This window comes from Trachinotus anak, unplaced genomic scaffold (genome assembly GCF_046630095.1).
Source record: "Trachinotus anak isolate AG129_WGS33_773 ecotype Australia unplaced genomic scaffold, CSIRO_AGI_Tana_v1 ptg000018l, whole genome shotgun sequence".
Lineage (NCBI taxonomy): Eukaryota > Metazoa > Chordata > Actinopteri > Carangiformes > Carangidae > Trachinotus > Trachinotus anak.
The window spans coordinates 10,916,335-10,940,978 of record NW_027273869.1 but is presented as its reverse complement, the minus strand read 5'-3'; the positions used below and the strand labels follow the sequence as shown (position 1 = coordinate 10,940,978).

General features: G+C 41.6%; 1 protein-coding gene across 2 annotated transcripts; it reads right to left on the bottom strand.

Annotated features, from left to right (window-relative positions):
* Positions 1 to 271: 271 nt before the first annotated feature.
* waslb (WASP like actin nucleation promoting factor b) lies at positions 272 to 24,644 on the bottom strand. Of its 2 annotated transcripts, XM_071502933.1 has the most exons (11): positions 24,206 to 24,644; positions 16,796 to 16,930; positions 16,428 to 16,514; positions 15,606 to 15,702; positions 13,736 to 13,759; positions 8,877 to 9,063; positions 8,196 to 8,238; positions 6,208 to 6,361; positions 4,466 to 5,007; positions 4,256 to 4,364; positions 272 to 3,162 (listed from the first exon to the last, which is right to left on the bottom strand). In XM_071502933.1, exons 1-11 carry the CDS (start codon positions 24,308 to 24,310, stop codon positions 3,101 to 3,103), a joined length of 1,545 nt encoding a protein of 514 aa, XP_071359034.1. In that variant the 5' UTR covers positions 24,311 to 24,644; the 3' UTR covers positions 272 to 3,100. The 2 variants fall into 2 exon arrangements, with proteins under 2 accessions (XP_071359034.1, XP_071359035.1); XM_071502934.1 differs by lacking the exon at positions 13,736 to 13,759.

The window sequence follows — 24,644 nt, the reverse complement described above, 5'->3', positions numbered from 1 at the left end:
ACAAACAGATGCAAATACTCATATTACATGCTTGACAGAGAAGATTGTGCTCCACTACACACAAGTGCAACAAGGTCTGTGTATAAAGCATCAGGTTTACATTCTGTTTTTTTTTTTAGCCAAAGATCAAATTTTGATGCCTTCAAAATTAAAACAATATAAGCCATAATCATCAAGTTAGACAAGAAAAGGTAACACTTTTAAACTCTAAACACAAAATGTAAAACACAATATGCTGTCTCCAGCTTAAAGAAGCCCAAATACCAAAGTATGTAAATATCAACCTTTTATTGAAGTGTACAATGTCAGAGTTCATTATTTGTCCAGCCTCTTTGATAAGGCTTGGCATCCATAACATCTTATTAACCGAGTTACCTACAGAAGCTAACATCAGCAAAAACATGGCTAGATTTCCCCCCCAAAAAGTATCTTGATATTTGACAAAAGAGGTCAATTCTTAATGTCAAACAAGTGGCAATTTGTCTCTCAAAAACAGACTTAAAAGAGGACACCAGCATTTGCTAACTGGAAAAATGAGAAAAGAAAAGAAAAAAACAACAACTAAGGAGTTTGGAGAAATTACGGCATATACTTCTGTCATTTTTCTATTCTTGATATTTGTCACACTGAGGGAAATAAGTTCCTGTATTAGCTTGTCTGTAACCCAACGATATGTTAGCAGTACGAGCATGCTACTTGTTAGCATGTTATTTTCATGTAGTTTTTAGGCCTAGCCGCTGAGTGGTTTGCAGCTCATTTTCTTGACAACGATGGTAATGTTGTTACAAGATGTTGCTGTGGATATTTGAAAGACGCCTCTCTCGATTAATGTCAGATAAAAAAATCTGGACCTACTGTAATGCTGATTCAATACTAATGCTTTTGAGAAACAAAGTCTTGGATTATCAGATCTAGTATAGACACAAACCATTATTCTGGTTGAACCAAGCATTACATGTTGAGATTCATAACGGGCTAATATTAGAGAAACGTGGAGCTTCCTGTAGAGCTTACATGGCTAGCACACCCACGTCGCTCTTCAAAAGCCTACACGACTTTTCAAAAGAAGAAATAAAACATTCTTCTTGTTACAAATGAAAAGTTGAATTCATTAGTAATAAAACTCACCCTTTTTCATTTCAGCTCACTCAAAGCCTTTGCTGCCACGGCCTCTCTTGGCCTGGTATGCCCAGTTAGCATTTACTGGATGATGTTAGCAAACTTTGGATACATGTTACTTAGCATTTAACATTTTCCTATAACTCACTTGTGGCCGCTGCTGTTTCGCAAGCGTTACGGTGTTGCTTTACAGAGAGACATAAATCTACTCTGGTGGGTTAGCAAGCAAAGCAAAAGTATAGTCTCCACATTAGGCCATAATGTAAGGAACTGCTGAATTAAGAGCTACACGTGTGTTACCAGCCCGACTGCAGAGGTTCACCACACTGGACCACTGTGGAGTCCCGGGCAGTTGTCATTTATGTTTTTTTTTTTTAATCCATTCCTGTGTCTAATGAAACAGTCTAGTGTTGTCATTATTTTCCTCTGTGTAAAACAAAGCATGTATATCTAAGAATAGTAAACATTACCACTGTTTTCTCATTCAAGTGAATGGGAAAGTGGTCCTACATTTTTGGACCAGATTTTTTTTTTTTGTGGATAAAATACATGTCCACATCAGATTTTTTGGTCTTTGTAGGGAAAAACTGACCACTGTCTGAGTTTTTATGTAAGTGTTTCCTATGTTACACCTCGTTATGCACAAGTTAGTCAAGACAATATTGATACTTGTTTGAATAATGCCATGAATCTAATGTTTGTTCCTATACTGTGTCAGCACTTAGTGTCTATGACAGGGAGAACACTACTTTAGTCTCCCTGTTTCTGTACAGTAACTTAGCATATGGACCCATTATAAGCATCAGGTATGTCAAACTAAAATGTCTTTATTCCTCAAGCTTTACATGATGAATGACCCTATTCCAACAAACAGGCATTTATTAATACTCTGCTTGCTACTGTAAAAAAAAAAAAAAAAAAAAAAATTCAACTTAATCTGTAGTGTGACGGTGACAAAAAAAAAACTGAAATTCACAACAGATAGCCAGCCGTAACACCTTTGGCTACCTCCATGCGTTTACTGTATGTAGTATTGTGTTAACGGTTAAAAATATCTAAGTGTATCTTGCCTCATTACTTAAAGCGTATGCATGTTCCATAATGATACAGACCTGAAAATGTCCTGTATTGATGCAGCGAGTCTCTTCTTTCAATCTGTGCAAAAATATAACAAGACTCAAACTCTGGAGCAAATTTACAGTCGACAGCAAATGAAGCTAAATATTCCAAAAAAGAGCATTTTCTTTTTTTCTTCTTTGTTTTAAGAAAATATGAGTGCTAAACTAGGATCATTTGAATAAGTAAAAATAAACTACAGAGCAATAGGGTATGAAAATAGTTCAATTTTTTTCCCCCTCCTGACGAACAATGATGACATGATTGATGAGGGATTTGTGGCAACTTGTTATATAAGCCCTCCCTTCAATCACTGACCAAAAAAAAAAAAACAAAAAGACCCAAAAAACATTCAACTCTAAGGTTCAACAGAAAACTTGATGTGAAATTGCACATGTTAATCTGGGGACAGGGAACATAGGAGTGTGACTGGAAGGGAACATGTGTGATACGGATGCTGAGTGACAGATGGAGGTGATAAACATTGAAGAGTTGGGGCCGTGGGAGGAGGAGAAAAAGATACAAAGAGATGGAAAAAAGCAGAACATAGTTAAAATGACAGATGAGACGTATTACTTATCAAGAGACAGAAATGGAGCCAACAGGAACACAGACAGACGTGACAAAGATAAAGAAACAACCTAAGATATGAGAATGACAAACATTTACAGATTAAATGAGGTATTGCACAGATTAATAAAAAAGCATAAAGGCAACAAAAATATACAGCAAATTGATAGAACATTTACATTTATAATTTTGAAATTAAAAATTTCTTTTTAGAAAGACGAGAACAATTTTTAGTGTCATAATCATCCAGGTGGTGGGAAGGGGAGAAAAAAGAAAAAAAAAAAAACCCAAAATGCTAGTCATCCCATTCATCATCATCTTCAAAGTCCTCATCTTCTTCATCGTCATCATCCTCATCTGTAGAAGAGAAGACAACGTTCACATGAAGTCAACTGAAACATCTGGAAATGATGCCCTTAAAGGCTATGACATAATCAAATACACATAATGAGGATCATTCATGTGTGTGCTAGCAATGACTTTATAAATGTCCCCTTTTTAGTTTTTGTCAGTTCAGAGTCACTTTCACTTTCTCTGAATATGTTTTAAGAGCTACTTCCAAGCAGGGGAAAAACATTTCCTCCAATAAGAGGCTTGAAATGGAAAAACAGAATCACAAGGTTGTTTGAGGCTGATGAGGAAGTGGTGAAAGTCAAATTTATATTTTGGCAACCAAGTGTAATCTGACACAAACAGTAAATGACGCAAAGTCTAGTTTTAGTGACACAGAGTGAGGCTGCAACTGCTCTATTTTTTCTTTAAGGCAGGAATTTGTACAGGAATTCATTCAAGACCACGACACATTTTATTGTTAAATTAACCCACAAAATCCTCTCATAACTGCATCAGACTAAGTCACTAATTAGGAGTATGAATATTCCACTTTCATAATATGTGATTGTTTCTAATGGTCAAGGTGAAAGGAAAAATGAATCACTATGGATTAATCCTCTTGATTAAATTTTATTTCTTATAATATGTTGAGTTGAAAGAGTATGAAGGCGATCTACAGGTAGGAGAAATGGCCTTAAAGGTTTTTTTAGAAGTTATTAATGACATCTAGCTCTAGTTTTTGTGGAGGTTGAATACACTTATTGTACATTTCAAAAGTTCCATGCTAAGTATTCCTATAATATCACTTTGATGGTTCCATTGGGGCTGTTTGATCAGACAAAACAAGACATTAAATACTGTCACCTTGTGCTGCAGGACATTGAGATGTGTGGCATTTTTCACAGTTTTTACTTTTTACTGTTAATTGGCAAACTATTCAATATAGAAAATAATTGTTAGTTATAGCCCTAAACAGTATGTGAACAATGCTGTAGATTTCTACTGAACATCGTTGGGATTAAACATTGCACTAATAATTGTGTTTCTTAAAAATAAACACGATACAATACAGTGTTTTAGCTGAGTAGATGGAGGATGTGTCTGTTTTTGTATGTACCTGAGGAGTGAATAGCCTTGCTCCTTTTCTGCATCACCTCCATCAGGGCCCCTACGATACCTGCCGAGGGGGCCGGGGTGGAAGGAGCTGAATCGGTGTTGTCATCCCTCTGTTAAGAAGACAGCACCATCAGCCACAGTTAAATTACAGGATTCAGATTCATACATAGCTGACTGGGAGGCGAGTTGTGTGCGGTGAATGGATACTGACCGGTTTAAGTTGGATTCCTTGCCGGATTTGGTCCAGAAGTGCGTCTCTTCCCGTGCTGGACACTGGCCTCTCTTTCTGCTCCACCTTCTTCAGCTGGGTGCCTTCTCTGATCTGACTCAGCAGTGCCGACTTCCCGGATGAGGGCAGACTGCTGTCCCCTCCGTTAGCCTCCATGGGTGGCGGGGGCGCAGGGGGTGGAGGGCCTGGAGGTGGGGGAGGAGGAGGGGGAGGAGGCGGTCCACCGGCACCGGATGGAGTTGAGGATGAGGGGGGAGGAGGCGGTGGGGGAGGCGCCACGGGAATCGAGGCATGAGCTGGTGGAGGGGGAGGCGGGAGAAAGCCTCGGCTCGGAGGCGGAGGTGGAGGAGCTGACATGCCTGGCCGAGATGGAGGGGGAGGTGGGGGTGCAGAGACGGGAGCTCTGGAAGGGGGAGGAGGTGGTGGGGCGCCTCGCCCTCGGGCAGGAGGAGGGGGAGGAGGGGCTGAGCTGTGATGTGGGGGTGGGGGAGGAGGGCCACCTCTGGATGGAGGGGGTGGAGGAGCTGAGGAGAGAGAGAAAAACAAAGAATAAAAGTTACAACAGAAACTATCAGACATCAGTGCATCATTCAGAGCTCACACTGCAGCCTGCGAGAACATCCAGTTTATATTTACTCATTATTCAGCTACAGATGACTTTCATTAAGAGACAGCTGGTAGATGTGGATGGTCACAAAGGATTTCACAGCATATCTGTCCATAATGCTTGTCAGTTCCCATACTCTTGCTTGTATCAAGCCATGCAGTTATAAAATGAAGCCACAGGGGGCAGCCTTCTCCCATGTAACCGCTGTTCATTTGTTAAGGAAAAGTTTAACCAAATGTATTCGTCAACGACCTTTTTCTCATAACAAAAATGAGAAGTTAATACATTGAAATTGGACCTCAAATTGTCATTCCAAATTTCTAAGAACCAGGGGTTTGAATTTTGATTTTCCTTACTGATTCTTCAAAACTAGTTTGGACCTAGAGCACTTGAGACTGGCTGCTGGTGAAAAAGGTGTCAGTTCACATGCAAAGTGTTTACAGTACAATTAGAGTTTACAGGTGTGGCTAAGAGTGAAGTTGCATAGCAGAAGAGTAATCACTGCATGGCAATAACTTCCTGAATTTGCCTAAAATACGAAGCAGCGTGGTTTGGGAACGCCGCACTTTTCATGTCACTAGCTGGAGTCAAAAAGAGTCAGGTCATAAAAGCACATCCAACTCAAGTACAAACAAGTCTAAAACAGCAAACACTGGACTAACTTAAGGAACTGCAAAAGCCTCACGCACTGTAATTGAATTCTTAGGTCATATTACAGTCCAACTCTACATGCACAGTCATGAGCTGTCACAGCAGGTCATGCATAGAAACCTACCACTCCACCTGGGCGGACCTGGGGATAAAATCATCACACTAGTTAGACTGTCTTAAACTGACAACCAACCCATCAAAACACATGCTGAGTGTGCATAGATCACATTTGACAATCCAGTCTGACAGATGTTTTTCTACATAATGGTGCAGAAACTCTCCACTGAAGCCACTATAGTAACAACCTCCCTCTCCTTCACCTACTCCTCTCCTTCATTAATCAAAGTGAATTTATCAGAGGATAACTTTTTTGTCAGAGAGTAACATTTTTGGGAACGTTCACTACTCTATCAGTAAATGTGCTTTTTTAATAGCAGTATTCTGTATTCCCGACTGCTCGTCCTACCTTGTCTCCGCAGCTCATTTTTGACAGCTTCCACGCCTCCTTTCTTCTCGATGAAGTCGTAGATGACCTTGGAGGTCTCCTTGTCCTTCAGCTGAGCCTCAGAGATGCCGCACATGTCGAACAGGTTCTTTAGCTCTGGGTCCAAGTTATTCAACTGAGGAAACACACACAGAGGACGTGACATTTGGTAAATGCCTTTATGTAAACTGCTAAAGACGGCTGCACTGTCAATATGGGTTACTGCAGGGATAATCAAATTCCTAACCTTTAAAATTGAACTGCCCCCCATTTGGGCTGTGCATAGTGGCACAGGCTCTATAATAACACTGTATTATGAAATGCAAATGACTAGCCTACCAGCTGATCATGTGTGAAATAAGAAGTCATTAATTCATCCTCAGGGACACATTGAGAGACACTGATTTAAATTGTGTTAATTACAGAATGTGTTCCATTACTGTGGATACTGAGAGGCCTTGTTTCTTGTCAGTGGCTTGGGCTCATTGCATTCAACCACAAGTGAACAGATACAAGCAAATTTAACAAAAATAAGGGACAAACGACTGAGATTTTTCCTCAGTCACATTTAAACTGTAGTTGAAACTGGCAGCATTTTCATTAAGTGGATCCTAGAACTGAAACAGCATCAGCCTCCTCACCACAGTGACTAAACACACTGGCTATAAACAGTGACTTCCCTGCTGCTCCCATAACTGCTCATGTTCCTTCACATATGGTACATAATCAAATGGCCTATATGTTAAGATCTATGATGAGATTTCACCAGTTTCAATCTGTATCTATGAGCCTTGCAGCTCACTAACACATGAAATGTGTGTGACATGTTAAGAGTTGAGGTTGGGTCAGTCTGGATTTGAGTGATGTTTCAAAAAGCCGTTTGATACGAGCTCTTAGAAATATGATCAGCTGTTTCATTCAGGAGCTTCATGTGAGAATTATCACGTCTTATTTTTAATGTTACATTCTTCTGTGTGGAGACGCTTTTCACATTACCCTTTAAACTAGCTTAAAATGTGACCAGAATATTAGCAATAATGCTGCCATCTGGTGGTGTTGGGTAACACTACCAGGTCCACATACTTCCAGTTCAGGTGGATTGGAATAGTTCGAACAGGTCTGACCACTTCCCCCTTCAATTGCTTCTGTTTTGTTGCCAGTAAAGACAATAAAGATCACATTGTCCAGATTTCTTGTTTGTAGGTTAGTTTTTAGGTTAGCTGTGTGAGGGTGCCCCACTGTCACAGACACAGTAAGTATATCATGTTACAGTCAACGCCCTCAGCAGGTGAAGTGATCCTGATATTCACACTTCAGCTATTTGCATCCAAATCGGTGTTTGATTATCTCTTTGAAGTTGGAAATTTGAAGCGCTTTACTTTTACAGTAGATAAAGTACTTTTTACTTTATCTGAAGTAAAAGTTAAGCGCTTCAAATATGATGTAAGGACAGAAAAGAAGAGAGACAAATTTAGCTGCTGGGACTATAAAATACAACCCTTGCTCATTTGTGAATCCAGTCATTTGCGCTTCAGCTTTAAGCCTGAGGATTTGAGAGGTGAGCGAGCTTTGTCCAACTGACGTCACCTATTCAAATCAATCTAAGTCCTTGAAAGCATTAACTTATGAAACCAAATCATCTGAATTTCATCTTTTTCATTTAGAGACAGAGCAAGTCCTCTGACCTGCATGATCTCATACTTGGCTTCCAACATAATTACTGATGATGCTTTTTGGGAATGAGTCCATGGATTATGCAGATGCAGGTTGATTCTCTTCCCTCCAAAATCTCCTTGTGTAACTCTCCTGACGACTTGGCCACGGAGCTCGGCTTAATATTTTTGGTGCTGGTATTAAATTTGAAAAATCTCTCCAGAAGGGGGGTGTCTGACTGACAAACAGATAAGCTTATGGGCCAAGTTTTAAGAACAAGTACACATTGACATTAGGTTGTGTGAGTTATTGCTTACATCAAAGCCTGTGTTTGGATCCCATCCTACATGCCCAATGTGCCTGTGAGAAAAGCAAAACAAGAGAGGATGTGAGATCATGTAAAAATTAAAAAGAGGAAAATACAGTACAGTGCATTTCTGAATAAAAAGGGGGGTGAGACACACAGATGGATGTCAATTAGCTGTTTACTGTAAACACTAAGAAAACACCTGTGTTTCTAACCCGGATAGCCCGCTGACAACAGGCAGTATCTAACAAACACTATGAAAGCTGTCACCGACATGATTCCTGAAAGCACAGCACAGATTTTCCAGCATTAATAACCTTTCACATATTCCTGGATTAATACCTCCCCCAGATTCACCAGTACTTATATAGACAAGAGGGATATAGGGATAAGCCAGACTCTGGGCCAGTATGTCATACAGGAAACATGTCTACATTAATCTCAAACGCCTACATTCATGAAGCTATTTTACTGTAGCTTCAACACAATCTTTTTTTTAAGAGACTAGAGGTTAGACGGGTCATTCAAAGGTGTCCTGTGCTAAATTTGGTAAAGACTGGATGAACTTTTTTTTTGGAAAAATACTGAAAAAGTTTCACCTGGACAAATTTAAAAGATGTCTACAAAGAGATGACAATTCATTATCCCCGACCTGAGACGAAACACAACCATGCTGGCGCCTGTAACTCACTGGAAGTTGCTCGGTGTGCCGATGTCTGCCTTGGTCAGCCTCTTCTTCTTCCCCTTGCTCACTTTTTTCTCCCTCTTGGGGAAAGAGGAGTGCACAATATTGTTCATCTGAGAGTTGTTATGGTAACGCTGAATACTGTTGATCTCTGGGTTTTTGATGTCGACGGTGGCCATGGGCAACGTAGGACCTGGAAAAGTGATGGAGACCATGCATAAGTTACAGTTTAAATAACACAGCACCTGCAAAGCACAGGGGACATCAGTTTTATTAAAACACACAACAACAGGCTGTGGGGTTTTCCCACCATGTCTAGAGGAATATTTTTAAACACTGAAAACACATACCTTCTTTGTATTAAAAAGGGAAATAAATCATAAAGTCATTATGTAATTGTGAAAATACTTCAGTGTTAAGTGAGTAACAAGTCATAAAACACAGCTCCATATGAAAATGCAAGCAAGGGGATTTTCAGGGCCAGCAATGTCCCTTCAATGATGTAATCCATTATTTAATGGCTATTACAGACTTTGTTTGGCGCAAAGAGAACTGGGATTTTATTTGGGTTCAAGGGTGTGAAAGTGGCTCAGGCTATGTGGGATTATATTGTCATCTCATTACTGAAACTCAGGGTATTTTAACAAAACAAAATGTTATCACAAAGACTGACAAAGATTACACAGATGTAGAGGTTTGTAAATATGTCGTAAAACGTGTTCTGTCAGTTTGGTGACCTGCTGTCCATTATAACTGATAAACACTCTGTGCTGTCATTCATTCTAAAGCAGGTTCACTTTTGCAGATGTTGCATGTCTGAAACAATCATCCAAACTGTCAGTTGGATGTAAATGGATATTCTTTTATTCATGGAACCTTTTTATCAACCAGGCCTGACCATGACTGGCAGAAATAACAATGACTTACCAAACTACCAACATTAATTAGACAAGACAAAGTGCCACGACATATCTGACGGATGAACATACTCTACTTTCAGTTTTAACTGTGATAATAGGGCATTCTTTTGGTGTTTGTATATCAGTATACCAAACATGGTCATGTGAACTGCAAGCAACCAATCACAATGAGCCAACTCGTAACAGCAACTCCACTATACACATGCAGCCAAACAACATGAGATTGAAATCAACAAGAGGCCAGCACAGTGGGAAATGTCCACCAACAGCACAACTACCAGTGTTTCAGATTGTGTTACTGCGTCTGACCTCAATGCATCTCCGGTTCATAGAGTTGTACCTTGTATTAGCCACATTTTTCAAAAACGTTGCTCTTTAAGAAGAACTACATCACCATCCAACATATTCAGTGTAGCTTCATTACAACAAGTCCAACCTGTGCCTCAGCTGTAGCACATACCTTTGACACTCTCACGACAGGGACTTTTGGGAGTTTCGCTGGGTGAAGGCGAGGCTGACCGACTACGTCGCCTTCTCACCCTGTCCCAAATACACCCACCCTCCTGTCTTGCTGCGCAGGTGCTCATACTGACATCAAGAAGCATTCTGCTGACCAAGCTGCGAGCTCGCTCTTCGCGGCAAATCGAGAGTTGAGCGGTCGGGTCGGAGAGAGATGGGTACAGTTCGTCCTGAGGGAGAACCAGGCAGTGCAGGGAGGACAGGCAGCTACCTGGGCCCAAACCTCCACCTGCTGTTCCTCCTCCACCACCCTCACAATTAAGTTCCTCAGAGGGAGCAGATAGGAAGGTGGTGCAGAACATCATTGTAGCTGATGGCTGGGCATGTGCAATACGGTGAGAACCAGGAAGATATTGGTTCAAATAAAATGACTTCAACGTAGGGTGTCTTGCTCTGACACTAGACTGGTGTAAGTTCTTCTGTCTCAGTCAAGATATAAATGTGCAGAAATTCTAATGGATGTAATACAATGAAGAAGGTCCTCGACCCCAATAGGGAAAGACTTCTTCCCGAAGGGATAACTTCTTCTTAAACCGGACTTTGTAGGCAGGTAGAAAGTGAAATCCACTTGTCTTGTTTTAGAAATGATTCCAGCCTTCTTAGGTAAAAGTTTTCTTCTCGAGTTCAAACCTGAAAACAAAGATGATCACGAAGGCTTCCGAGGCCACCATCAAAGAAAAAAAGCCAACTTGTGATGGAGTCCATGCAACGGTCTGTATTTACTGAATTAATATCTTCCTCAGACATCTGGTGGAGTTGACACGCTTGCTGTCTGAGCTGTGAAGGCAGACATCCAGCAATGCCATCAGAAGGGATGAGAGCCTGCCAACACTTAGCCAGCCAACAGCCAAAGTTTACTCTTCCTCTTACATTCCTTCCATTACTACAACAGTGCTCTTCTATGTTTCTTGTTTTCCCAGCCTCTGTTTCTTTGCTGTATCTGCGCTCTGTATATTTTTTATCTATTTTGCAATTATTTTTCTATTCCCCTGGCTTTCCATCTCAGCAGGGTGCACTGTGAAGATTATCAAGCTTGGATTGGCTTGCTGTGATAATTTCTCCACCCACCTCCACTGCTATCTCCTCCCATTCCCTGCAAAACACACAAATGGATCTAATCCCAGCAAATTCTTCTGGATTTAGCATTGGATTTTACGTAACCATTAAAACCCATCCATGGCATAATCCCCGCATTAATCTCAGGGGTTTCTAAAACATGATGAAATCTGCAGGGTGAGAGAGAGGGTGAGAAAGGCAGGGCAATAGAGGCAGACAAGAGAAAGAGTGAGAAAAGAGGGAAATTAAGACAGATTGAATGAAAAAGAAGAGGGCAAAAGAGCAGAGGGCAAATGGGGACAAATGATGAGAAGGGAGAGAGCTGGAAAGGGCAGCAGGAGGAAAGATTGGAGTTGATCAGACAGTGACACAACCATGACGCAGTGAGGGAGACAGATGGAAACAGAGAGAAAATATTTCTGTGCAACGACAAGGACGACTTCCTTGGGAATTGAACCAATTCACAGACCAAGATGAACTTATTCAGAACCTGAAACCATGCATGACAAATCCATGATAGAAACTGGTATAAACATTTATGCATGACAGCATGACTGGGCACAGATACATGGAACATGTTGCTTTTAGGTAATACTTGTCCTTTTAATTCTGCTCTCTGATTGGTGATCTTAAAAAAGCTACAAATACCACAGCAAAGTCTACTAGAATGGCACTCAGTAGAGCGCATAGCTCCACCACGGCCAAAGGCTTTTTTTCCCCTACCAGATCAGGGTTATTATCTGGATCTGCACCAAACCGTACAAATTCATAGATTTCATGAAAGTCTCATTTCAAGATCCAGAAAGATGTCTTATCTCAAAACATTAAAGAAAGAAAAAAGTTCCTGGATCCAAATTTAACGGGTTCTTCCCTGGCTCCTGCCCCATCCCTCCCCCAACTTTAGTGTAAACTGCTTCAGTACTTTTTGCATAATCCTGCTGACAAACAAACAAACACATACACACAGGGGAAAACATAACCTCCTCTGTGGAGGTCAAGATGTGAATTTTGTTGTAAAAGACACCAACTATCAGCTCAAAATAGTTTACCCTGTAGCTCCGAGTTACATGTGGGTTTAGGGACATCCTGTATGAACATATGTGGCGTCTGACTACATGTGGCCCAGAGCAAAACATCCACAGGCTCAGAACTGTTAAGCTCCTCCTAATATGAGCATCAGCTAAATGCTTAAATGTGTCATCTTGTGTAGTTAAGACCTCTGCATGGCTGCACGCACACACATACATATACACAGATATATTAATAAGCCAGTTAGGTCAAATCATGCTGCCTGCTGGTCCAAAACTGGTTCATCTCCTGCTCCTACTGTCTCAAACTAGGCTGTGTGTCTAGCTGGCTGTGTGTATAAAAAAAAAAAAAAAACAGCACACAAACGTGTGCATATCTACAAATGAATTCCATCTCTTCACTCATCCGACCATATTAAGTGGCAGACTGAGGGCTTACAGGCCTGTACTCACAGATAAAAGACTTCTAAAGGCACTATAGTATTATGTTATTTTGTTTATAATCATATTATCATGATATTATGATCATGTCCTCTGGGTTCCTACAGGATTCCATTTATTTTGATTTGACTGTGGGCCAGAACTATGAACGACAAAACCATTTAGTAGACTTGTAGGCAGCATCTATATGAGGCTTACTTGTGGACAAACTGTTGTCTTGTGTTGTTATTATGTGTTGTCATAATCTTTGACAAATACACTGCGGTAAAGAGTAAAGACAGATGTGGGACAGGAAGCTGCGTCCCAGTTCCAACCACGTAGTTCTTTCATACTACATACAGCTCGACATTGGCATACTTGTTGTATGAACAGGAAATATTGTGCACTGATACATATCAATTAATCTACGAGCTGTTCCTGGAGCTGTTTCACCACGTTCCACTATTTGTTTTTCCTGCTATGAGCAGCTCCATTTCCTTTATGCAGTGCATTGTGGAACAACTGTGTCCATCAACCATGCGCTCATGAATCAAGTATTTTGACTATGCATTCTTTTTTCACTTCCTAATAGGGAGAGTTTATCTAGTGTTTATTTGTATAATCAGTCTTTTTGGTGTTCTTCATAGATGCCAAGTCGCTGCTGTTTCCTACACAGAATATGAAATGCTATGTATGTAATGTATGTTACATAGTTACCACAATAATAGGGGGAAACTTTGTCTTGAGTTTTGGCCGAGTGAACAAAAATCTGAATGATCCTGAAACTCCACCCATCTGAAATACCAAACAGACTGACACAAATGTTTTTCCCCAGTGTCATCAGAGAGACGCCTGATGCTGGTTTTACACTTCTCCTCTGTTAGTTTCTGAAGTTATGGTCAGGAAATAGTGGAAAACATACCATTTGGAGGTTCACGTCTCTTCTCTGTGAACACACAGACAAAATGAAACCATTACAATCCTGTGCTGGGTAGTGGGGTTGGGTTAGTGAGAAGCGAATGTGCGTGAGAGTGCAGATGCACAAAGAGAAGAGAGAGTTTATTGGTTTTTAAGTGCAGGGCTCGGCGGAATTGGAAAGTTGTTTGGAAGAAAAGAAAAAAAAAAAAAAAAGCCAAGCGAAGTGTTCTGTTAGTGTGTTTAGAGGACATAAATCAGACATGTTTCATTCATTCATTCATTCATACAGGACGGCCAACATTATATCCATATATAGATTCTATTGTGCAAAACAACCAACCCTCTGGAGGACAATACGCATCGCTTTCTCTCTCATATAGCACTATAAATAATATAAACATGAATACATTAATGACTCTCTCTCTCACACACACACACACACACGCAGGAACTTTGAAATACTGATGGCTTGGGTTCCCACTGGCTGAAGGTCAAACAGAAGAAGCCTTGTAGATAAGATTAGGGACCCAATGCAAAGGGCTTAGGGGGGAGAGATGAAAGAGCACGATCCATTTGAAAGGTCAGGAAATGACCCCGCAGAGGGGGAGAGAAGGAAGACGGACGGTCTTAATCAAGCAAGTGATGATAAAAGTTTAGGTCTGGATGCCAATAATAAGTTTAAAAATGCAGCTGTGTGGCTTTGCATAAACAATGTGTTTGCAATTGGATCCTCAGTCTGTTCAGATGAACACAGACATTCACATGCTCATTTCCTTAGATGGAGAGATAAGATTGAAGCTATAATGCAAAACAAAAACCTTGTAAAATTTCCATTAAGTTTTGCAGCATCAAAGTCAAATTGTTGGTACTGGATGAAAAACATTTGGCATTCTATTCATATATTTAGGGCTAAATGTTTATCAGTGTCTTCTCACATATAATCACCATTTTCACTTCATTACAAGGCAACTCTAGAAACATGAGAGATGAAGTCTTTCTCTTAGAAAATTGCTCATTTGCTCATTTCAACCTGAAACTGCAGTGCCCCCCTAGGGCCAGTCATCATAATTTTCAAATATGCAAGTGCTGTGTTGTGATGCATCACTTTCAGGTTTTGCTTAAAATTTGATCTGGTGGTGTCTGTTGTTATAAACAGGAAAGGTCCAGAGTCATCTCCCTGAGCAGTGTGTGTGTGGGCAGCACTAAAAATGTAGTTTCTATGCCAAATGCTCAGTTATCAATTATTATAAAGGTTGTCTTACAGTAACTCAATATGGAGAATTTTGTTAAGATGACTTTGACTTGTGAACATTTTCCTTTTTAATGTGTCATATAGTTGCTCATTTAAACACGAGCACCTGAACTGCTGAAGCTGATGGAGGGTTTGCAGACTGACAGGTTTGAAAGCAGCTTTAAGAAATGTGAGGAGACTGCAGCAGATCAGGAGGACAGTGAATAGTAAACAGTACCAGGCAAAAAAAACTAAACCACTTTCAATACATGAGACTTTGGGTCTGACTTTAAAGTCTAAATCATACCAGTACTTTACCAAAATTCATCTCACATGCCAGGTGGAATACATCAGTCCTGTGCCTCTAAATGAATTTTCTCCAAGTATCGAAATTTCAGTCTCTTTTGCCCAGTTCTGTAAAGATGACAAGTTTAGAAATGTATTTGATCTTGTGCTCACACCAGTTGGAAAGCTTTAAGCCAAAACCTCTGACTACACCTTTTAAAGTCACATAAACTGTAGTGACATGTTTTAGCTTGGATTATTCTGAACACTAGATAAACATTTACTAAACTTGTCATTTTTAAAATTGCGTTAGGACAGTAGGTTTGTAGGTAAGTCGGCAGCAGCAGAAAGTTGGTACCAGTTTTCCTCTGTCTTTTCCCCAGTAGCTCTGATACATGGCTGTGGAAACGCTTGGTCTCCTCTTCACTGGCAAAATTCAGACCCACTTGGCATGTCTGGAAACACAAACACACACAAACACGCACAGCAATAAAACAAAACATTTACACAAATACATTTGTAAAGTCTGTTTATTTCCTGTGAAGTGCCAACTACCCAACTCAATATTTAATTTCCATGACTGAATTTCCAAACCTATTTCCAGTGAACAGCTCCAACCTTATCACAACAGTCAGCAGTCCCACATACCTCTTGATCTGCTGGAGTCTGAGCCACTGTACACACTAGCTACGATGTTTGCTCCACAGGTTTGTGAAACAGGTTTAAAAATTACTTAACAGTAAAGTAAAGAGAATATATTTGCACTGCTAGGACAGAGGAGTGTGACTCAAATGTGACAGTCTGTGAAAAAACATGATGAGAGGCAGGAACTGGGGCTGAGGCTTTTCCATGAATAGATACAAATTAACAACTTATTAAAATAAGAACTAGAGACCATCTTGCAATGAGATCACATCAGCTGCAATGCCCATTAATGTGTTGACACTCTGAGGGCTCAGTAGTCATTATGACATTATTACTATGTTATTACATGAGTATTAAACTGACTGAGTACATGCATCAGACCACACCCATCCTCATTTTGATCTCAACTACACATCTGTGAAGTGTTGTGACTGCATCTTACACGGTAGTGACGCTACCACAGTGACAAAAATCTGCCCACAGACATAACCACCTAAATAAAAACGAGAAATGTGAAATAGAGAGGGCGACTCACATCTCCAGCAAATGTGATGAAGTAGGGTTTGGGGAAGGAAATGCTGAAGTTGTTGTACAGCTCCTGTTCGAACATCATCTTACCGTCCTGTGGAGAAACACACAATGTTGAATAAAGAATAAATAGATTCCACACAGTCTTGTCCAACAGACAGGAAATGCTACAGGCCTGTAGCCCCCACATATTCTACTGTGTCTCTATAAAACCATGAGTTCACCATGAAAATTGAACAGTGGTACACCACCGTTGAGATACATTTGGGTGAGTACAGTCCTCTGGTTTTGTGCCAGTGCCAGCTACTGTGGCGATAAACCACAAAGATGTAATCATGAGCAGGCGGACTTACGGTTTGCTGTGCATTCACTCACCCTGATGTCAAAGACCCTGATGAAGTAGGATCGATTGGGGTTGTCTTTGACCAGACAGGCCACGCCGCAGCATCTCTTGTTCCAGCTGGAGTTCCTATCTGCTGTGAACACCTGGACCACTGCTGAAGACAATGTCTGGAGGGAGGGAGAAAAAGAGGGAGAGTCATTCTCATCCTGTCATCCTGCTTGATGGACAGCGCTTAAGCTGTGTGTGTTTTTTGCAGCCATGTAAATGTATCTCACAGGGTTTTAAAGCTGCAATAAAATAAATAAAATCCATAGTACAGACAGAGTATATAAACATCTTGCTTCCTATAAAACTAATTAAACTGATGACAAATTATAATTAGTAGTATTAAGTTATGAGGGCTTTAAGGTGCACTGTGATGTTTGAGATACAGCTACACAAATACTGTTGTTGACACAGATAAGTTCAGATACAAGTCTGAAATAATTTCAGAACAAAAACATTTAAGTCCTTAACTCATCCACACTTATATCTCTATCTTTATATATGTGTCTCAAAGAAAATCTGTGGTATGACTGAGAGATGGCATATTCATAACACAGTATAGACCTGAATTCACAGACGGCTTTAACACACAAGTGTCAATATCAAACTTTCCCCTAAAACATTTAATGAATGAAAGACGCCAGAGACTGCGGCCAACATCAGCATCACAGTTTTTCATCCTGCTGACAGCAAACATGAGAATAATCTAACAGGACAGGTGACCAAAAATATATATATAAATTAAATTAAATCAAATCACAGAGGCATAAATCTGACATCAGCAAATGAACTTTGTATAACAGGCCTACTTTAAATTAAAACTAACTTCACTAATTAAATCAATGATATCATCCTGCATCATTTGATGGGCAGCATGACAGTATAATGACCACAAAGAGCACAGACTGACTGAGTGACTGGGTGACAGTGACTCTGTGGGGGTCAAGTCGCTCTGTCCTGCAGTTGTCAGAAAGGAGCCCATCAGTGCCAGCTGCCTGAGAGGCAGCACAGAAATGCAACTATGAGAGGAGACACGTCCTCTGCACTGAATCAAAGCAGTGGGAGGTAGACGAAATACGTCACCAACGTAAACCTAAACTGACTTTGAACACACAGTTGACAGAAAGTTTGCAATAGACTTCCTGATGTCCAGGAAATCAACAAGAACACAAACTACCCTCAACTATGGCTGCAAGCTGAGGTCACTCTGGTTGTGTGTTAAGGACACCGTGAGCATTTGAGCGTCTCCTGAAGTCTAAAATCCCTTAAGGATCCATGCTATGTTAAGACCGAAAGGCAAAGGCTGTTAGTCTGAGATTAAACATACACACTGAGAGCACACCTGTAGCACGCACAGAGACGCGTCTATGATCATAAGACCAGATCACACTCCCACAGGTTTTACATGCTGCTCAGGGGGATTTCTCACCTCAAGGGGTCCTGGTTCACAGTCATTACCACACACATGAAAGCCAGAGCATCCACAGGGGAAAGGCCTGGTGGTTTTTATGCCTTTTCAGCTTAGTAGTTCCTGGAAATTTCCGCAAACTTCAAGACAACCTCCAGAGCTTTTGCATGGTCATGTTTCTGTTTGGTTGTTTTTGGACTGGCCATCAGAAGTCAGCTACAGTACAGTTGGACACCAGAAGAAATTCCTGTCCCTGGTCATAATATTGATACTAGCAACAACCAGTGTTTACAGTATGACTGAATATTCCACACAATTATCAGCCTTAAGGCTTGTGTTTGACCAACGTTTACCACAATAAACTCCAACATTCTGGTTCCTGTTCCATCTGAATCTACCCTTCAGTAAGGGTGATGCAACTGTGACCACAGAACCAAAACTGAAACTAGGTCTCTGTGTTCAAAATGCAGGTGAAGTTCCTGAGTTCCACTGATACAGTGTTTCTGCTGGTAACATTTCTGCCTGGTGGCCTGCCGTGCCAAAGTTTTGACAAGATTTGAGAGCGCCCCCTGTGCACGCATTACGGAATTCAGGGTTACAGTGATAGCTCGAATAAAAACTGAGTTTACTTAGGTATTTTCCGAGGATAAGAAAAACAGACGAGGTAAGTTAGGTGCATAGAGCAGGCATCAGGCATTAGTGAGGGGTGACGACACATCTCTCTCCTCGCTCTCTTAAAAAGCTGGGTTAGCTTAACTTCGTTTCAGTAGCGAGCCTACTATACTTAGTTAGCTACACACTTTATGGCTGACTAAAGTTACCTGACTACCTTGACTACTACCTTAGCATACTCACTCCAAATCATAAGCAGGAGCTTCCACTGAGACAGTCACACACCTCTTCACTAGAATGAAGAAGCCATGCTGATTCGACACACCACAGCTCTTCATATAGGAGGTTAAGATTAGCTAAATTGATTACGCAGCCTTGGGGAAACAGCTGAAAGGCTGATGGCAGTCATGGCTAATGTAGCCTCGCTATATGACTAACATTAATCTGTCTGTCACACAGCGTGGGTGAGATAACAGGACCACACGTGCACTTGCAGAGGAACCGTTACATCATAGTGAACATGAATGACGCTGCAGGACATCTCAGCCTATTAGTGCACTCTCCCACAGCGTTTATTAACACACCTGTATTGATTTCAACTGTATAGCCCAGCCGCCACTAAATCACTACAGTATTAACAGACATTAAAAGTATGTGCTCAGAGAGGCAGTTTGTCTTTCAGCACTGTACGTACAAGACATTTTGTTCATATTTGTGCAAACACTGAGTCTCTTGGCAGCGTGGCAGCTCTTGATTGTTTGGATTTCAATCAAAAATACCCAAGATCAAAAGAATAATATGAATTCTGCTTTATGGTGGAGTTTCTCTGTAACAGCGGATGTTAACAGTGTCCAGGCTCCGAGGCCCTGGGGTTTCATCTGCCCATGGAGAGCTGATTGTTCCTGACAGGGCCAAAGGCTGCAGGAACTGGAGCTCTGTCTATGGCGTCATCAAAACCCGACAGAGACGCTCGCTCTCACATACCCTCGCTCTCACGAATAAATTTTCTGTCTCTTGTGCACTTGCTCTCAAACAGGGCTCAGTTTCTACATCTGTACTGACCAGAGCTACAGTGATGATGCAGTCACCTGGTCGGAACACACACACACAGCGCAGTCACTACCAAGAGCATCGTAGCCGTTTTAAAGCGGGGACTGCCATTTGTGCAGGTGACACAAAAAACGCAAAATGTTCACGCTTGTTTAATCCTCTAGAATACATTTTTTTCCTAATGTCTGTATCTGTACTACTCATATACATCAGTGATTTTTTTAGTGTCATATTTTCAATTCCCCTTAAAGTTTATGTCTGTGTGTATATGTAAGGCACTCCCAACTTGTATGAAAGCACAAAAAGCACACGTGACAAACAAGTAAGGTAGAAAGCAGACATGCGAAAGAAAGTTAGTGATGAGCCAAGTGAAAGAGAATGAATTAATTCATAATGAAGAAATAAAAATCATTCTGTGCTTCATTGTGAAAACACGACTCTAGTTTCTGAAAAGTGAATCCTTAACTCAAGTGTGGGTGTGTCAAAAGTTATAAAGTTGTAATCATTTATTTTAAAAGAACATCATTAATACGAGTATGTGAGACACAGAGCCTGAAAAATCTGAAATGATGTGTTCACACCCAACAGTTTGCAAAAGCAAGACAAATAATTAGGGCTGTATCCTTATTTTAATTTGAATGTCGTCCATCAACCATTTGGTCAAGCTGTTCCATCTTGGCACAAATTAGGCACCATGACACCTCTTAACAAGATCTCCAGGAGAGTGGGCGAGTGTAAAGTGGTGAAAACATGGGAAAGAGTGGGAAGAAACAGAAGACAGGATAAGTGGCTGATGCAGAGAGGCAGTGTAGGAGAGAAGAGACAGGAAAGGAGGTGTACAGAAGGAGGGAAGTGATGTACGGTAAGAAAAAAGGAGAAAAGGAAGAGGAGCAAAACAGGCCTTGAAGATGGGCTGAAGGAACATGAGAACAGAGTGACAGATGACATAAAAGAGGTAAGGTGAGACTATAAAAAGGACTGAGGATGGAGAGAAAAGTAGAAAAAGGGGAGAAGTGGAGGAAAAGAGGAGTCATGTTCCACTTCTCCAGCACAAATCACCAGAGGAGGCCGACCACGGGACTTCCTGTAGGACAGGACTGCTGATCAGGCAGTCTGCGCACGCACGCACACACACACACACACACACACACACACACACACACACACACACACACACACACACACACACACACACACACACACAGTCTCTCACAGACACAGTGTGAATTGGACCCCTTCCACCTTTTGCCCAGTCAGACAGCATTGCTGATGGTGAAAACAGCACAAGGAATACCAATGAGTAAAACCATTGAGTAAAGGCCACTGTGTACGTACATGTATGCGTCCCTCTTTCTAAATGAATGTGTCATATGAATGACAGCATGATCCTGCCATACAGAATGCAGGGTGAAATACTTGTGTGTAATTCCCAAGCAATGTGTATTTGGCAACTTCCAACACCTGTATTATGTGTACCTTTCTGCTGCAAAATGAAACAACTGGCCTCAATGGAAGAATCTAATGTGTACATGCTGTTAAAATTCACAACCACGTTTTATATTAAGTGGCAGCAATAGAGCAATCGGTTTATTTATTAACAATTTCATGAGCACTTGCCAATTTTTACAGGTAGTAAAATATTTTCGGGCGCACTCCAAATCAAGGGCAACAAAGATAGCCACTAAAAACAGACAAAAAGGCAAGAACAGCTCCACTAATTTTAAAGAATTCGTCAATTTACAACAGGCCTCTTACAGCTAGAATAAATCAAGCTGAATTCAGTTGCACAGAGCCAGCTAAGGGCTGTGCATCTTAGAAATCCATGATTCTTACATTTTCTGCATAATAAGTACATTACACAACACACAATAACTCAGTCAGCCACTAAATCACTGATGGGCATTCTAATTAGATGGTCAGGGAGACACACAACGTCTGTCTCTTCCAATCTCTCTTCCCACCCCCCACCCACACACACACAGTCGGTCTCTCCCAAACTCAATCTGCATGCAAGGACGTGTACAGACACACACGAGCGTAGGACTGTGAGGAATGTTCCTGACTCCTCGAGTCTGTCATATGTCAAGTGACACAACTGTCAAGATGCCAGAAGAACGCCGTCACTGGATTTTTCAAACAGGTTGCAGAGGTGTAGAAGACACACCTCAGAAACCTGTGTGCTCATGTTAAAGGGGGTGGCAGGACATCTCGCCATGTGACCTCACACTCACACTCACACTCACACACTCACACACACACACACACACACACACACACACACACACACACACAGTGAGCCTGACATACTGTGTCAGGGGACAGGAAATGTGGCCTTCCCGAAGCAAACATGCGTGGACACACAGGTACCTCCCACGTCGAGAGCATAACCTGTTCACTACAGTGAGCTCAGCTCTATTGACAGAGAAAGAGGAAGCCAATTTCTGTCTTTCAAGCATGCCACCTTTATATACACAATTACAGAAAACTATGATCACTATGAGGAAGTAACCTGAGGCTCTATGAAGTTTGCCCTATAATAGAGCAATACAGATTTGTACACCTTTGTCTCACTTGCATTGACCCATATATATAACAATTATATATATATATATATATATATATATATATATATAAATATAAAGAGAGCAAGAGAGAAAACTTAATTTAGTTAAAGAAAACAATGCACACCTTGACTTTAAAACACATCTTATCTGTATAGGCAATCAATAATAGGCGTGACATTCTTTCCAGCTGATATCACTGTGTGACATTTGCAAGACAGGCGGGCGAAGCTACCAAGCAAACATGGTCCGAAAAATGATCCGATTTCAAAAGCACACAGGAAAATCTAGTTGTTAAAAAGAAATGTGAATGGATCTGTTCTTTTTTCTGGGCTCCTACTGGGAAGCTTGTTCTGCCCAAAGGTTGTGTTTTACACACACACACACACACACACTTTGTTTTGCTGAGAGGACTCAACTTTACAGCGAAAGACAAATGCATTTACTGCCTTACAGCTTTCATAAAGTGAGACTGGGGGTCACGATTATTTTATGTCTGATGGCTGCAAGATACTCAAAACAACACATCAGAGGCAGCCTCTTGTGTCATATTGCACATCTGAATATCCACATGCATGCACATGCACATCATTATATTAAGTCTATATACTATTTAAATTTCAGTTGAATTAACTACTTTGCTCTGGGTGTGAAACTAGCCACTAGCTAGATGCTGGTAAAAGTAAACATCCACTGGTCTGATGCCTTGGAGCTGTTTAACATAAGTCCCTGAAATGGTTTATATGGCTGATGTGCCAGCCGGTGGGAATGTTTGACTAATAATACAGAAGGAAAAAAAAAAAAAAAAAAACCTGTCCTGTCAGGTCATAAAAAGGGAAAAATCAAACACTGGAGACACATGAGGCTGAGCTGCAAACGCATCAGTTCAAATGTGACTATAATCTGCTGAGTATGGAGCTAGCTACAGACACCGTGCACGCAAAAATGAGTCAGCTGAATGCTAAACGTGTTACGTAATATCAGACTATCTCACAATATTGTGTCGTGACATTGCCCTACTGATCCTGACTGCAGTCCCACTGGCACAGCAGGCTACTCCCACTGCTCCCCCGTCAGATAATGTGCCTGGCAAGTCTTGCATTAAGGGGGGGGGGGGGGGGGGACTTTTAGCTAGTCAGCGCCGTCCCCCAGCCAAGTCTGGTCGGGCACATTCTTCTCGGTGGACACACTTCCCGAAAACAACCAAGGTTCAGCTATGTTATGTAATGCCAGTGCAAAAAAAAAAAAAAAAGAAAATCATTGTTTTGCCCTGCTTTCCGCTGATGGGTTTAACAGCTCCAAAGCCCCGGCTATTAAGTCCGCTCTGCCCCGGCTGAGGTCGGGCTGGTCAGGCCAGGTGACGGAGGACTGTCAGGATTTCCTGGGTGATTTCAGGTGTGTCACGCTTTGAGTTAAAGGCGCACCAGCGGAGGCCCGGGGCTGGAGCGAAACTTGCTGTTGCCCATATGTCACCGTCCCAAACGGGACGCTTCAGACAGCCGCTGGCTCCCAGCCCTCCCTCGTCGCCTCTGCTGTCAAAACAAACCGACCTCTCCAGTCACAAGACCCCGCGTCTCCCAGGCAAACACACACAGGTTACCTCCAAAAATCACAACATGAAAGTGTAGGCCACAAACACACCGTCGCACCTCAGAGCTAGCTGGACCTCCTGCCTCAGGACAGGAAACACGGTGCAAGTTAGCTGTATTAGCTTTTCTTTTCTTAGCCACCTATCACAACAATTTGATGGGGGGAAAAAAACTTACGATGCATTTCCTGCCGAGGTGGTTGAAAAGGTATTCATTCTCCTGCGGTGTCAGTAGTATCGAACCGACATTTGCTTGCCGCCGCTGCGGCGGATGTCCGCTCATTATCGGGGATCAATTTATAAAGTATGAACCGACTCTAACTCGTTGTATGAGATCCAAAAAGATACATAAACAATCCCTCGGTCATCCGTGGCCTTCCCCCGACCCCTCACACCGGTTGGGTTTACCCAGCTGGTCTGCGAAAGCGGTGTGCCAGAAATGTACGCCGTGTCTGGACGCCGTGCGACGTCCCGCTCCTCTTCAAAATAAGGTCAGATTTGCAGCGACTTGAGCGAAGACGTGAATCGGTAAAAACTTTCCTGGGAAGTCCGGCCGCCGAGGAGCCCGGAGCCAGTTCCATCCAACATGGCAGGGTCAGGACGAGTCCACTATCCGG